This window comes from Eublepharis macularius, chromosome 11, assembly GCF_028583425.1.
Source record: "Eublepharis macularius isolate TG4126 chromosome 11, MPM_Emac_v1.0, whole genome shotgun sequence".
Taxonomy (NCBI): domain Eukaryota; kingdom Metazoa; phylum Chordata; class Lepidosauria; order Squamata; family Eublepharidae; genus Eublepharis; species Eublepharis macularius.
In genome coordinates, this window is record NC_072800.1 from 73212204 (window position 1) to 73229030 (window position 16827).

At 38.6% G+C, this 16827-nt stretch overlaps 1 protein-coding gene across 1 annotated transcript in view; it reads left to right on the forward strand.

The window, feature by feature from the left end:
* ZEB1 (zinc finger E-box binding homeobox 1) overlaps nt 1-5509 on the forward strand; it is a 143275-nt gene extending 137766 nt beyond the window's left edge. The window contains exons 8-9 of the mRNA XM_054991014.1: nt 1102-1282; nt 2985-5509. Coding sequence (XP_054846989.1) covers nt 1102-1282; nt 2985-3541 — 738 coding nt within the window. The 3' untranslated portion in view covers nt 3542-5509. The remainder of the gene's footprint in view (nt 1-1101; nt 1283-2984) is intronic.
* Nucleotides 5510-16827: the final 11318 nt, after the last annotated feature.

Below are 16827 nucleotides of genomic sequence, written 5' to 3' on the forward strand. Positions count from 1 at the left end.
GTGACAAGGGCTTACTTGCGGGTTCTGGTAGGGTGGCCCTCTGGTGCTGCTGGATCATGGTCAGCAGGTGCCTCTGCAGCATCAGGCCGTTCCTTGATCGTGCTGGTCCTCCTGGTCCCCTGGCCTTGGGTCCTCCAAGTTAGAGTCACTGTGCTAGTCAAAGTGGGTCATGAGCTTCACTAGAGGAGACAGCTGCCAGCATGGAGCCTTCAGACAACTGAAGTAGGAACAACCAGAGCAGAAGGGTCAAACCAGGTCCTGGCAGGAAAAGAGAGCAGCATTGCCATGTCAGGATCTGCCACGCTATCATCTGTGCATTGATGTTCTATCACCAGGATTCTTTTGCTAACATGGATCCTCTCTGTTTCATATCTGGGGTGGGGGGGCAAAATTGTGCCCTGTGAGCCTGTCATTATGTATTCAATGTTGCATTCTTAACTGTATGTGAAAATAACTTTGATTCTCTGTGTCAACTTACTGCGTTGCTGATCTGAATCTAAATGTAATCTGGTTTTACTGCAAAAAGGTCCATCAATGGTTGATCATGCTATTATTAAAATGTACTAACCTTTAGTACAAATACATTTGAAATGTATGCAGATCTATGAAAGAGAAGATAAGCCATTTGAGACATAAACAAAAAGTATACCTACAGTGCTTTGAAAAATGAGTTACAGTTTTCCAATATTTTGTTTTGACAAAGTAGTGAAATAATGAAACATTACCTCTAAAAGCATTTTAAAAGATCTTAGTGAATAACATGGCCCAAACTGTCCTAGTAAAGCTTTTCAGTCTATAATCTTCTTCCCTATGAAATGCCTCTTGTTCTTCCTTTAAAATATCTTTTCCTTTCAGTTCTTCATGCCTTTGTGTCTTTAGCCCTCAAGTATCTTCAGCTGTATGAGATTCAGATGTTTCTGACTTTCTAGTTATTAGCAAAGTTATAATGACAGGTTCATAACAAGAGAAAGAGATATCACTACATAACTAGTGGGTTCATTAGCCAAGTTCAGTAACTAATAAGTGGCCTGTTATAGGTGTCTCCCAGTTGTGTACATTGCATTTTAATGGTTCTAAGAACTTTATTCCTTAATTTCTTAGGATGAAAGACAAGACACTAGCTCAGAAGGGGTATCAAATGTGGAAGATCAGAATGATTCTGATTCCACACCACCGAAGAAGAAGATGAGAAAGACAGAAAATGGAATGTATGCTTGTGATTTGTGTGATAAAATATTCCAGAAGAGTAGCTCCCTCTTAAGACATAAATATGAACACACAGGTATGTGAGCAGCAAGGTAAATGACTGAAGTATATTGCTTTGGCCCAGATATGTCTGTACTCATAGGCAACTATACATTTGTTATTGCTGATGGCTTCCGATGGGGATGTGCATCCCCCATTCACATCAAAAGGCACCACTAGCCAGTTGAGTAGATGAGCAAGGTTATGCAGATGGGGATACATGCCCATCAAGTGGCACATGTGCATCACACATCTGAAATATCCATTCATTTAGCAGTCTAACAAGTTATCTTTTTTATTTTAATTATGACAAATACCAGGGGCCAAACTAGAAGGAAGCAGCCACATTTGTTATGCATGCGTATTCTTCATTCAGACATAAAAGCAAGGAGTTTGGACAAGAAGCCAGACTGGAAACAAAAGTGCCAGAATCTATGGAGTACAGTAAGGCAGAGAATAAGGTTCAGTACCTGTCACATTCTGATAAAAAAATTAGATCCACCCCATCCTTGTTTTGTCCTTCAGCAGGACGGGCACAGGAAAAACAAACATGGCGGCCACCATCATGACTAATTTGGCCACAGCATTTATAATAATTAACCAACCTTAATTATCCACGCTAGAATTAATTTCAACAAGTGATCTTTCCCTTTGTTATTCATACAATAACTGGTCCACCTGAGTCATCAATTAAACCAAAAGTTTCTAAGTTTTTTACTGATGGGAATTCCTTTTATGAACTAATCTTGTGCAGCAGTCTCATATTTTCAAAATTAGTTGCGCTGCCCAGTTAATTTTAAAAATTTTCCTTCTTCCCTGAAACATTTATTCTTCCTAATCTTTGGTTCTATAGCAGATGTTGTACATATGTAGTGACTGCCATCTCACTCACTAGCCCAATTTCCCACATCCATATACTGAGCCAAATGTCTGCCATGAGCCCCACACACATAAAAGTGAACATGTATAGGCCCTCCACAAAATAAAAAAACCCGTGTCCCAATCACATGGAAGATTCTACTCTCTTGTATGCATGGAGGGCTTGTTGCAGACATTCATCTGATGTGGGAACATTGTAGATGCTATCAGCAGGTGCAAGCATGCTCTCCTCTATGCATATATGTGTCATTGTATGAATCAGTGCTTTTATGGGCCTCCCATATGGAACTTTCTAGAAAGCCTAAGTTCTCAACTCCCCAATCTCCGCCAGTTGCCACTGCCAGGCCATGCCTGACAACCCCATTCCTTTCTCCTATAACATTGACCTGTTTAGTCAAAAAGTATGTTAAGAAGTTTTTGTTTCTTCTGTCTTTGGTGAAATAATTGGCCCTTCTAGTTTAAAAAAGGGGCAGCAACATAACTTTAAGAAATGCCAGGGTTGTGTGGCAGGATTTCCTTCATGAACACCTCTGCATTTGAATTCAGTGAACAGATTCCAGTCAAGTTAATGCAAACATGAGCTTGGATCCAACGTAGCATTTCCACAGATGGAGCAATAGTTGCTGTCACATTGCATGACTCTCACCTCCTTCTTCCTGATATATCCCAGAATGTTTCCTGAAATTCTGTTCCTGAGGGTTGGAGCAGCATTTCAGAGGGGCATGTTGAGCTGCTGCAAGGGGAGTGAGGCAGAGAAGTTGTGTGCTGTAGGTTTGGAAATGCTTTGTGAATTCCAAGTCATGAACATTCATGTTACCATGGTTGCTAACATTTTGAAGTTGTCTTGCTTTCTTTTTCAGGTAAAAGACCTCATGAGTGTGGTATCTGCAAAAAGGCATTTAAACACAAACATCATTTAATTGAACACATGCGACTGCACTCTGGAGAAAAGCCCTATCAATGTGACAAATGTGGCAAGCGTTTTTCGCATTCGGGGTCTTACTCCCAGCACATGAATCACCGCTACTCATATTGCAAAAGGGAAGCAGAAGAACGTGACAGCACAGAACAGGAGGAGATGGCACAGGGGCGCCTCAGCAATGAACATGCAGGGACCGGGGCCTCTCCCTCGCCACTCGACTCTGATGAGAGAGAGAGCTTGACGAGGGAGGAGGAGGAAGACAGCGAAAAAGAGGAGGAGGAAGAAGATGACAAAGAGATGGAGGAGCTGCAAGAAGAAAAGGAGTGTGGGAAACTACAAGAGGAGGAGGAGGAGGAGGAAGAAGACGAAGAAGAAGAAGGAAAAACTGAAAGTAGCAGGAAGGGTGAAGAAGCTGTAAGTGAAGAAAGCCGTGTGAAACAAGAAGTTACAGTGAAAGGGGAGCAGGTGTTGGATGAAGATGCAAATAAAGCTTAACTAACTGATATTGGGGTTTTGTATAACAAAGAAAGAAATCTCGGCTGGTAATGAAGGTTGTTCTATACTCTACATGCTTTTCATGGAAGCACAGTAGCCTGTGCACTGTGATTCCTGTTCACTACTGTGTAACAAAATTTAAAAAAAAAAACAGAAAATATAAAAATATATATATCCAGGTGTGCCTGAACCTCAAACGTAGTAATTTTTCACACAGTTTTCAAAGTTTAGGAACAAGTTTGACATGAAAGATGAGAAGGGATATGGTGACTCTGAAAGCAAAGATTTAACATGTTGTAGGAAACATGTTTTATTTGATATATGTTGGACATCAGTTTGTTTTTATCAGTATTAATTTTTCATTCTTTTGTTGGTTAATTTGTGTGTTTTTTTTTCAACTGTACAATTGGGAGAGATTTTTGTTCTTTTTAAAAAAAGTTATCAGTGAAAACAATTCTGCTAATTCCGCTTCAGTATTTTTATTATATTTTTTAAAATGTGAGAACTTCTGCACTACAGAATTCCCTTAAGCAGAAAGGTATGATGCAGTTCCGAACAGTGCTTGACTACCTTTGTAAATTCAGCTTAGAGAAGGTAGCAGTTTATGACATTTAGATGTTGTTAGTAGAACATGTTCTCCTTTAAAGTGTATTGTTAGCCTTAAGGAAGCAGCTGATAGAAGAACTGAAGTTTCTTACTCATGTGGTTGGAAAATGTAGTTTGAAAAGATTGTGGTGGAGTTCTGATTGCAGGGACTAACAGTGTTAATACTGGTGAGGACAGCTAAGTTGTCAAAATCAGTGTTTGTAATTGTGTCTGGAATATGTACTTTAAAAAAAAAACAATATGAAGGATATGACATGAAGCTTTGTATCTCCTTTGGCCTTATGCAAGACCCTGCGTGCTGTAAGTGCCATTTCTCAGTATTTTAAAGGCTCTAACCAGCCTTTTTCCAATATGTGGCCTACAATAACTAGCATTTGTTGATTTGTATTAAATTTCTGTAAATTAAATCATGGGGGGAAAAACACTCAGCCATCAGATAAGTAAAAGCACTGGTACATTTCATAATGTAATTCTTCAGTATTTTTTAATTAACTTGGGGGAATTTCTCTACAGTAATTATGAAGGGAAATTTCTAATCTACTTTATTGATTTCAATAATTTTCAGACACATACATGATATGTTATTAGGCTCATAAATGTTTCCAAATGTTAGTTATTCTGGACCCCATTTATTGACAATGTTAGCTGATTTTAACCTATCAGTATTATTTTTATTTCTTTTAGTTTATAGCTCTGTGCAACATTTTGTACTGTATGTTTTCAAACCTGGCAGTATTAATACCCTTCTTACTGACATATGTACCTTTTTAGTTTTAGAAAACTTTTATATTTATGTGTCTTATTTTTATATTTCTTTATTTATTACACAGTGTAGTGTATAATACTGTAGTTTGTATTAATACAATAATATATTTTAGTATGAAAATTTGGAAAGTTGATAAGATTTAAAGTAGAGATGCAATTGGTTCTCTTGCATTGAGATTTGATTTAACAGTGTTATGTTAACATTTATACTTGCCTTGGACTGTAGAAGAGAAGAATTAAAACGGGAATGTATCAATTTTACAATTGCAATCAGTTCATTTTACCTTTTCCCAGTTTTTAATATAAAGCTCTTAAATTTTGAAATTCACTGTATGACTAATAGCATGATGCTCTGCCGTTTTATTAAGAGATTAGTCTAACCATAAAACACTCATTTCCTTAGTAAGCCAAGCTAGAATGATCTTCTAAACAGTGTTGGGAACAATGTTTAACATTTCTGTGCCAATTTGTTCCTGTATTCATGTATGTGAGTTACAAATCTGAAACTTCATTTTTTTTTTAAGTTTCTTGTTACATCCTGGTCATTTTCTAGTTTTCTACCAGACTCCCCATCTCACAATAAAAAGCGTCAACAAGCCTGATTTACTGTCATTATTGAGGTATAATGTAAGGAGACTATTTCTATGGGGAAAGACTAAAGTTGTGTACGGATGCTCATTGCTGTCAGCGTCAAGCAACAGGAGTGCCTTCCCTTTCCTAGCCCAGATTCCGTCACTGCTAGTTTGATAGCTGTATAAATGCAGTTGGGATGTAGGTCTCCGTTCATTTCATAATAGTAGCCATTTCCACTTGTCCCACAGCAAATTGGATCACAGCAGCTTTTGCTGCCGCAGATTTCACTCTTGAGGGAAAGATTTCGATTTTCTTCTAAAACGTATCTTTGCTCCTACCCTTTCATATTGTAAAAAAAAATTCAGAACAGTTCTACAAATGCTTCAGACTTTGGTCAGGGGAAAGGGATTGCACACCATATGTCTTATACTGAGCCAGACATGCAAATGGTCCACCTAGTTCAATATTGTCTTCTCTGATTGGCAGCAGCCTACTGAACATATTTCTGGCATCTTGCTTCAGGTTTTCCTGAAAAAGCTTGAAACGTTAGGAAAACCTGCAAAAGAGATTTGACTGGAAGCCATGGCAGGGCATAAAAAGACCATGTACTACAAGCAGTGATAGATCTGCTGTATTGCTTCCAGGTCTCCTGAGACTATAGCATCTGCATGAAGCCTAAGACTTAGCCAGTTCACGCTTGTCGGGGAACAAGTCCGTTAGAACGAGCATATGTTTCATGCAGACAAATGGATTACTTCAGTGGTTTAGTGGGTGTTACAAGGTCAACAAAGTAGCGACCATGTATCTGCTTTTAGTGGATTTTTAGATTTACAAGAATTATTAGATAAAATCCGAGATACCATATAAAGCAGTTCTATTTGTTTGTTTCCTTGTTTCAACATATATTACAAATATTGTTGAATTTTGGAAAAGGAATTATGTTCCTGCTATATAAAAAGGAACAGGTATAACGTTTTCTAAAAATGATAATATATCACATGTGTAAAATGTTCCAGCCTTTGCATGTGGCATATTGTTCAGCTATATCTTTCTGACCACTAAAAGTATTTTGGCATAAACATCATGTCCTTTGTGTTCTATTTCATTTCACACCATTTTACTATTAAACACACAAAGCGTGTTGTTCCTATATAAGAAAATTTCTTACGATAATTTAACAGTATATATGTACCCATTGTGATATGAATAAGTGGCTGCTTAACTAATATACTTAACTGAAGTAAAAAGTTAATCACATTTCTTAGAGAGAAGCTGAGAATTAGTGTTGAAACAATGAAAGAGGGTAAACTGGCTTTAAACATACTTTAATCATAACATAAATAGCATAAGACTTCCTTAGTCCAAAAGTAAATTTGTACCTTAAAACATTTCATTATATTTTTCATTTTCACAAGCATTTTAGAAGCTTCCACCGTGTCCTTATTTAATTAATTTAATTAATTTAATTAATTTAAATTAATAAATTATTTAATAAACCCTCATAATTTAAGGGTACTTTGCCTTCTTTGTATAAAGAAATTGCTTTGGAAATGCAAAGTAAATATAAGAATTTGAAGAGTTACTCATAATACTATATTTTAATCCCTCTAGTCCCACAAGGGGTTCAAGATGGTATAATACATACATGAATTCATGAAGCTGCCATATAGTGAATAAAACCATCCGTCTATCAAGGTCAGTGTTGTCTATTTTGACCAACAGTAGATCTCCAGGGTTTCAGTCTTTCACTTTGCCCACTAAATGATCCTTTTAGCTGGAGATGCCAAGGACTGAACCTGGCACCTTCTGTATGCAAAGCAGATGCTCTACCACCGAGTCCCAGTTTCTTCCCCCCTCCACAGGGTTACAACTTTTGCCTTATCATTTCTTAGCTTCAGAAATGTAAAGCTGGTTCCACCATACTGTCTGTGTTTACTTTTTTACTTTCAAATACAGGGATTTCCTAATCTGTTGCGCAATTGTATCATACAACAAGGTAGATAAGAGTGAAAGAGAATGACTGGCTGCGGGCCATCCAGTAAGATTAATGGCTGAGCAGTGATATGAACCAGGTCTCCCTGTTACTAGTTGGACATTCTAACCACAATGCTACACCGGCTCTCTAGTGCTGATATCAAGCACATCTAAATGCAGCAGATGCAAACTGAAATCAGTCCATGCCCACTGATTTTTGTGAAATTTAAATACACTACACCTGGAGTGTGTGTATGGCCATTGTATTGTCTACCAGCTCTAAAAGATATCTGTACACTTCATATGAAGCAAAGTAGAACTGTTCTAGTAGAGATTAGGTTCTGTGCATCTAAGATGTGTTCCACAACTCTCTTGTTGCAAATGTACCTGTCCGAGCACATTAGCACCTGTTCAGCTGTGACTTCTAGGACTAGTGCTTTTTTGCTACAATAGTACATAAAATTAATCTGATTAAAACCTCTGGTTATCCTGCATGTTATTTAAGTAAAATCAAATGCAGCAAGGCAGCAATCTGAGGTTTCAGTTTCTACTGACTTTCAGTGCCTCATTAATAGAAAAGTGTTATCAGATTCAGAGTTATTTACTGCTGTTTAATTGTGTTAACCTGTAGCAGCAACATAAACCAAGATTCCTGTGGTAATCTGAAGACTAAACAAATGTATTTATTTCACCATAAGCTTTCATACTTCACAGATCACTACATCAGATGCGTGAAAGTATACACCCAAATCTGCCAAATGGATGGTCATTTAATATATCTGATGAAGTGAGCTCTAATTCACAAGCACCTATGCTGGAATAAATTTTGCTAGCTATGCCACTGGAATCCAGAGTTATTTACAGTTCCACAGTACTTTATTTGGTGTATATGTCTTCAGGATTATAGTCTGTTGTTTATTTAGAAACCATTTAAGCAGTCTCTCCACAGACCTGCTCAAAGTGGGTCAAAATGTAAAAACAATTACAATAAAATCATAAAAACTACATCCATAAAATTATTGATAGTTTAAAAGCCATATAAATAGCATTAATAGTCTAAAATTATGTCTATAAAACAGGCTCTGGGATAGAAATGAACCATTGAATAGAGATGGAACATTTCATTCAAAAGCTTAGGTGAAGGGAAATGTTTTGGCCTGGCAGCTATGGGATAGAAAGTTGGCACTAGGCAAGCCAAAATGATGCACAACAAGTGGAAATGAACAGTCCCACTGAATCATAAACAACCGAAAGTTGAGACATTGATTTTATTTAGTTAGGAAATTTATATACTGCCTCTCCGGAGTCCTACTTGAGGCCACATAAATAATACCATAAAACATTATAAATTGCCAGCATAAAAAAAGCCATGAAAAAGCTTAAGACAACCATTGAGCACCCTAAAAATACTCATAAAACAGACCAGAAGCAGATCATAAAACAGCTAAAAGGATGTGTGTGTTTAAAAAAAAAACAATTTACTTAAAAGCATGGGTAAAAAGAAATGTTTTGTCCTGCTGACTAAAAGACACCAGGCAAGCCTCAAAGGGAGGAGCATCCCAAAGGGGTGCAGTACCACTGAAAATAACCTGTCTCTGATTGCCACCCTCCTCACCTCAGAAGGCAGAGGCACAGAGGTCAGAGCTTAACTGGTGGGGTGGACAGTACGGGATAGGCAGCTCTTCAACTTTCCCAGCCCCAAGCCGTAAAAGTAAGAACCGGCTCTTTAAAGTGTGCCCAGAAACTATGGTCATAGATCTAGAGGAATTAGCCGTGTTAGTCTGTAGTTCAAAACAGAAGAGTCCAGTAGCACCTTTAAGACTAACAAATTTTACTGTAGCATAAACTTTCGAGAACCACAGTTCTCTTCATCATCTGACGAAGAGAACTGTGGTTCTCCAAAGCTTATGCTACAGTAAATTTGGTTAGTCTTAAAAGTGCTACTGGACTCTTTTCTATTTTCCCAGAAGCTATGTAGATTTTTCAGCACTGAGATAATGTGATCCCTGTATCCAGCTTCCAATAGCTTGGCCACGTATTATGGACCAAAAAAAAATTCTGGACACTTTTTCAAAGGCAGTCCTCCCAAGCAGAGTACAGGAATCTAATCTGCATGTGATCAGAGAAGGATCATTAGCCAGATCACCCTTTTCGAGGAATGACCATAGCTGCCATCTGAGGATGGATACGAAGTGCCATGTGCCATGGAGGAAACCCAGTTCCTCCAAGTGCAGGTCAGCATCCAACATAACCCCCAAGCTTCAAGCATTCTCCTCCAGATAGGAGTGGCAACGCCCTCCGGGACAGGCTGACCTTAGTCTTCAAGCAGCTCTACTATTGACAAACAGCACTTCAGTCTTGTCTGGATGGAAATTAAGTTTATTTGCCCTCCTCCATCCCATTACCTTCTCTAGGCACCTGTTCAGGGCTTCCACAGACCCACCTGACTAAGCCAGTAAGGTGAAAAAGAATTGGATGTCGTTTAGAGAGACATGCAGCCAGCGTCATACTTTAAGCAATGGGTTTAGGATATTGCCTGATACAGAATGAGACCACTCCATAATGTCTTGGGAGCAGGCTTGATTCAACTACTGAGATAGCCACTGATGGCATTTTGTTGTTTTGCATTCAGTAATATATTGTAGTTATATTTCTCAGTTGGGGTAAATTAGATTGAACACCCAACACAGTTATAAAAGTGAACCCTAATTTCCTTCTAACATGCCGGCTGCTACAAACAGAATAAAGTTTTTGGTGGTAGTGTTGATGCTAGTGATAAAAAGTAGGCATCATTGGCTATAATGTAAGCCAAAGAAACTCCGCAGGCTCCAAAAGGGTTCTGATGAACCTGAGATACTGTTTTCTTTCTTTTATTCTTGCAATAGAAGCAGCAAAGGAAAGTATATCCTTTGCATTATGTCAGTGGTTCTCAGACTGGGTCAGACTCAGGACCCTAAAGTTGGGTTGCAGTTCTCATGCAGGTGGGTTTGTGAGACCAGGAGGGAAAAGAAGGAATAAGCTGAGCTGGAGAAAAAAACTCCAGGAGGCTTGATGGAAAATTGGGGGTTGCCTCTGCATCATGTGCGAAACGTCCATTTGCTCTGCAATGCTATATGTTTGTAAATACTAAGCATGAAAAATAGAATTTAAACCTATTCACTGCTAAGTGGAGTAAGATTCCTGCATTTTATGTTGGAAAGTGACTTTGCTAGTGGCTCTCCAGAAAGTACAATTAACCGAGGAGTGCGTTGTGAAAAGTACCATAAGTTTCAAATTGAGAACCACAACATTCTGTTGGCAGAAAGTCTGACCGAACTCTGTGTGACCGAAGGCCCAACTTTTGCATGATGCTCACTCGCGTGTAGTTTCCCTTCTATCCCCCTTTTTCTTTTGTCAAATACAGCTATGAGGGTGTGACCCAGAGTAGAAGGCCAGCATGGGGCAAAAGTCTTTGTACTCCTTTCCACACTGGCCTTTTCCTTCTAAAAATTGCCCTTCGCAGCTGCTTCCCCCTAGGGAAAAATCGAAGCAGGTACTGGACCCAAAGAAGAGTTCCCACTGTTTTTTACCTTAGCTCATAGCTGCATTTGATATCATCAGAGAGAAATGTCTTGGGACTGAGCGTTGTGATGTTCTTGCTATTCCTTTTAATGAAAAGTGTATAGATTTCACCCTAATGGAAGATAAGACATCTGTTTGCTATGCTGTGCCCAATACTAATGTCAGTTGAATATGCGGAGGATTCTTTGAAACATCACACAGAGAAAGGGCATGTTACTTTTCTTAAATGCCATTTTAAAACTATGGTTTTAACTGCAAGCGGCAAAACACTTTCAGGGGGAGTAAGTCTGACAGACAGCCGAGTGTGGGAGCAAAACAGGTAAGACCTGATGTTGTGTTACTTCTCCAGACAGGTGTTGGTGAAAGATAACAAGAGTGTGAGAGTGTTTAAAATGAAATAAAGGTTTAATAAAAGGTGTGTGCGCTTTGTGATTTGTCGTATCCACTGGAAAAGTCAGCAAGCCCTTCCTGGTTATCAGCTTCTGACGAATAATATTAAGCAATGTAACATTTCTAGTGTGCCGTTTCTCTAAGGAACCAAGGATAGAAATGTACAGTCATGCTGCTCGCTTGTGTTATCCTCCCATCTCAACAATTCTGTGAGGTAAGTTAATCGAAAAACAGTGAACTTCTTCAATCCCTTCAGTAAACTTCATGACTGAGGCCAAAGTTGAACTTGGTACTCTTGATCTAAGTCCAAAGCAGTCCACTGCTCCTGTAAGGGAACCTTTCACAAAGCATTGTGAGAACACTGACCACATATTGGGGGGTGAGGAACGGCATCACAGTGCCCTTCGCATACGTTCCCTTGAAAGTATGCAAATGGCTATGCACATACCAATTCAGGGAATTTAGGCTCTTCTACAATGTGCTTCTGGTCGTGAGAGTTGCCCACAAGCAAACACGTGCATGCCCAAAGGAGCTTTACATGCTCTCAAATGTATGTAAATTGAGACAGAGCTTGCCTTTGTGATGCCACTGTCCTTGCATGCCCATTACACGTTCAGCCTCTGTTGAGTGAAAAGGGATATTGAGTTGGAACTCCTTACCATGCTGCCTAAAAGTTCACTGCATCAGCTATTCCAGATTAACGATGTCTAAATGCGGGTATAGGATCAGGGAGAAGTATTTGATGGCCCATGCCAGCTTAGATCTCAGCTTCCTTTGATTTGCCATCTGGTTTTTCAACTTACAATATCTGCTTTGGTCCGAGAGTCACCTTTTTCCACTGATTCATTCATAAACTATTGAAAAACTTTTGATCACTTTTTTAACCCTCTGGAAAATTTGGGCATTTTTGAAAATGTCCTTCTTGTCGTCTGATCAGAACTGTGATTGGCAAGGAGGCGTGATTTTAATGATTATTCCATGGGGGGGATGTTCACTCCCTTTAAAGAAGGGTTTCTGCTGGGGGGTTTAAACCTTTCGAAAGAAAGCTTTTAATATCTAGATTATTTTGCTCAGTAGGGTGTTGTTCTCGTATGTAGTTTTAAAGCTAGACTATTTTAATAGGTTTCACTATTATGGGTTGGTTGTTTATATTACATTGCATCTGACATATGGTGAAAGCCCTCATGAGCAGGAGAGAACAGCCGGATACAAATTTTTTAAATAAATAAGTAATAGGTGGGAATATGACTGCTTTGGCATTTCTCCAAAATTTCCTAGTGCCAGAGTCACATGGTGACTCAGACTCACTTCCTTACATTTGAATAAACATTCGAAATAATTATAAAATGCAGTTGATACCAGGTTTACCAAATTACTACCTTAGAGATAAATTACTCCTTCCAAGCTTCATCTCAGGATTACCAATAGAAACGTATGAGAGTATGTGACTGTAGGGCCTGTAGTGTCGATACTTTATATCATGTGACTTTCGAATGTAGTTATTTTTCTGAGGCTAGAAATCTTTTAATTCTTCCTTTGCTCCAAAATATAGATCATATGGAGACATCACCTCTTTTATTAGAAGGTAATAGTAGACTTACTACTCTTTCAGTTATGAAATTTTATGCATTTGTGATTGATTTTAGCAACTGTTTAAATGTGGTCTAGTTTTAATATTTGGTAATCTGTTTAAAATGAATAAATTAAGAAGCAGTATGAGGTAGAGAGAGAAAATAGAAACATATGATCAGGTCAAGTCTAGTGTGATTCCATTGAAAGAGCAGAATGTAAACAAAGATGAACAGTAGCTAGAGTATCTGTTCAAAAGGAATGGGGTACAATGAGATTTGTATGATGTGACACCTAGGCCTCTAATTTATCACATTAGAGCTGTCACACGTTCTAACAGGGGTGGACTATATACTGCAGCTGCCACGTGGCCCATTTATGCATGTTCTCCAAAATACCTTGGAGGGTCAGGCCTCCTCCATGTGTATGAGACTGAATTCTGTTGCATGAAGTACTTTCTCCAATTCTCTATGCATTCTCCCCTGCTGGGATTATTCATGTTCTGGCAAATCTCTGTTCCTGGCATTAAAAAGAAAAATCTCTGTGGGTGGCTGGGCAAAGGCCAAACATTGCTCCAGCTGGTCAAAACGAGGAGCCTAATGAAGTCCCTTGTTCTGATCTGAACTCTTTCCCACCAGTCAAACCATCCAGTTCACAGATCACACCCAAACTCCATGCAAACAGGCATTCACTCAGTTTCCGCTCCTTTTATCATTCCGGTGTGAACTCAGCAGTGCCACACTTTCCTCACCACCATATAAAAACACGCAGAGACGCTATTTTCCCATTTCGAAGGCCAAAATAGAACATTTAAAAGCTAGAAATTTGGCGTAAGGAATTCATTATTAATTTTTTCCTCTTTAGAGGTTGGTTCTGTTTTTCTAACATCACTTGCCATAAAAGAAAGCTATGTCTAAAAGCCGCATTTGTCAGCTAACACCATAATGTGGTTTAATAAGTCAATTTGTCTGTCACGTTTGTTGCTACAGTGTTTCCATCCTTCTCCTTAATATACCAAATCTCACTGCTGCAAATATTCTCTTATATGAGTAATCTGCCACTGTTGTTTAAACAGGCCCATTGAACTCTGGGTTTCTCTGCTGCAATTAGCATACCATCAAAACTACATTAAACAAATAGGAGTATCTGTTTCTCAGAAGGGTGAACTCCATCCCAAAGCTTACCCACCAGCTGTGTCATTTAAGCTCATTTTGTGCAGAAACGTAGGAAAATGTTTTGGGAAAGATGTTGCATAGCAATAAAAAACAACAACAACAAAGGTAACACCAACCACATGTGGAAAAGGTGTTTTCCAAGCCTGTAGGGAAAGGATGTTTTCAAGTTAATATTTCAAACAGTCTTTGATCCGACAGACCACCAGACCTCCTGGAACTGGCTTGTACTTTTGGCTTGCTCACTATAATGAACCTCTGTTCATATATCATAAAACAAGTGTACCTATTTTCATCTGTCAAATGTTGGAGGGTATGATTTAGCACTTCCCTAGTCTTTCCTGTAGAAAATCCTATCATGGGGAAATTATATTTATCCAGCTTTACCCTGGCTTTCTAGGACCATTTCATCAAAGTCATAAGACTGTCCCCATCACACAGACACATTAGAAACATTACTCATTCCCTAATAATGGAAATCTATACAACAAAGTTAGGTTTGCCTCCACCAGTATACCATATAGAAAATTCATTTAAGTCAACTGTAGAAAACAATACAGGAATCTGCAAGTTCTTCATCTATAGAAAAGCTTGATTTTGAGATTTTAAAATGTTTGGAGGCCATTGCTGTAAAATGTCTATCACTCCAGGAATATAAGATTTCATAGCCTCTGTCCTCTAAAGGTTGCATATATAATTATTTTAAAAAGCAATTTGCAATATCTGACTAGGAGACAGTCTGGGTTAATTGGTGCAGTAGAATCTCATCATGCGCTCAGACATAAATAATAGCTTCTAACTTGCATTATTATTTGTTTGCTCTGTTGATAAAGTGGTGTCCTCAAATGCCTCTTTAAGATTTGTTCTGTCATCTCTAATAAGCTCCTAAAGCAAACAGAGACAGTTGGCCTATTATGCACAAACTGGTGGAATTCCCACCCACCCCAAATCAAAATTAAAGTTCTGTTGAACTGGCTGCCCTCCTTTCACTTTTTTGTTTCTTAATTTATACCCCGCCTTTCTCCCCAGAGGGGACTCAAAGTGGCTTACATTATTCTTCTCTTGATGATGTATGAAGCCAAAGTTAAAATACTTGACACATAGGAGCAACTTTACGGATTAGGAGCTGTCAGTTGATTCATAGGGTTTTATTAGAGTTCAGCTGTCTTGCTTTTAACTAATTAATTGATCTGATTAAAAATAAGCAATATAGTACAAGGGGCTGATACCAGGATACTGAATGCAAATAACAGTTTCTAGAAGCCACAAAACATGGACAACCTTATTCCAGACTCATCCTGTAAATTGGGCAGTAGCCAGATTTGCAACATTAGCATTGAACAGCTTTTTCAAACAATGTGGCTGTATTATAAATCCTACATTTAAAGAGTAATTGGGACATTGCAGTGATCAGTCAGTTTATACTCCTGGTCTTTGCATGGATTATTTAAAACTTTTTTGCCTACTTTGTCACAGAAACTCAAGCAGCTTACGGTTAATTATGGGTTGGAGCTAAAGGCTCTGTTCAGCTAATGGTAGCATACTCCTCAGATGCACAAATAGGAGCAGGCTTTTGAATGGCTGAAGTCACCACATTTACTTCTCCTATAACTGAATGGGTATCATTCACTCCTGTGCTGGAAAACTACAGCACTGCGCTCGATGACACTGTTGCAATGATGGCAAGATCTATCTTCCAAGAGCTTCGTTCTCCCTAACAGAGCCTGTGGTCAGTACCACTTTTATCTAAGGCATGTTGCTCAGTGGTACATATAGTTGAGATTAACAGCTCTTTATTATGATAAACATCTTTATTGAAAACTGGAAGCAGACAGACTGAAGCCTCAGGCTCAACAGTAACCAATTTATACTTGTAGAAACCACACCCACTTGTACAACAACCAATACAATGTAAGCAGCTAGAATCCTTCATTTGCCTGAACTATATACAAGTATCTATTTTTCAGCACAGCAATTGGCTACAAGGCCACAGTTCTGATTGGCTGTTCCGGCACCCAAACACCAATAGCTTTGTAGGCCTCAGGAGCCTTCGTTCTACTCAAGCAATACATAATAGTACAGGCTCAAGCTTTATAAACAGCTGCCGAATGCTTGTGAAACAGCCTTCTAGAAGACATTAGGAGGACTTTGACTCTGCTGGCTTTCCTACAAGCCTGCCAACAAAGTCATTCTGGAGAGTTTTGGGGGCAGCCTAAGCCGGGGCAAAAGGGGAGCATCCTGGGGCAGAAAATGTTTTAGATTCATTTTTAATAGTTTTAATTATTTTAATGTTGTTTTATCAAGTTGCTTTTGTATTACTGTTGCCCATCTTGGTTGGTCAGTTGGTTGGTTGGTTTGAGAATCGAGACGGATTACACAGTGTGAAATCCATAAACAATGCCATTAGGTAAATAAACACAAGTTTACAAAGACATAGCATTAACAAGAATTCAATGTAGAGTTGAAGAAATGCAGAAGCAGAGCATAAACAATTCTAAGACTGACATTAGACAATATGAAGCATGGATAGCTCATAGGAGCACATATTTAAAACAACAGATAGTACATAAAGAAACACAGTGGTAAAATCTATGGTCCCTAACTTATTAGCGAAGCATCTGAGACCCCCCCCCCTACAATAATTTGGTTTTGTATCATTTGTGGAAAGCTAAAAGA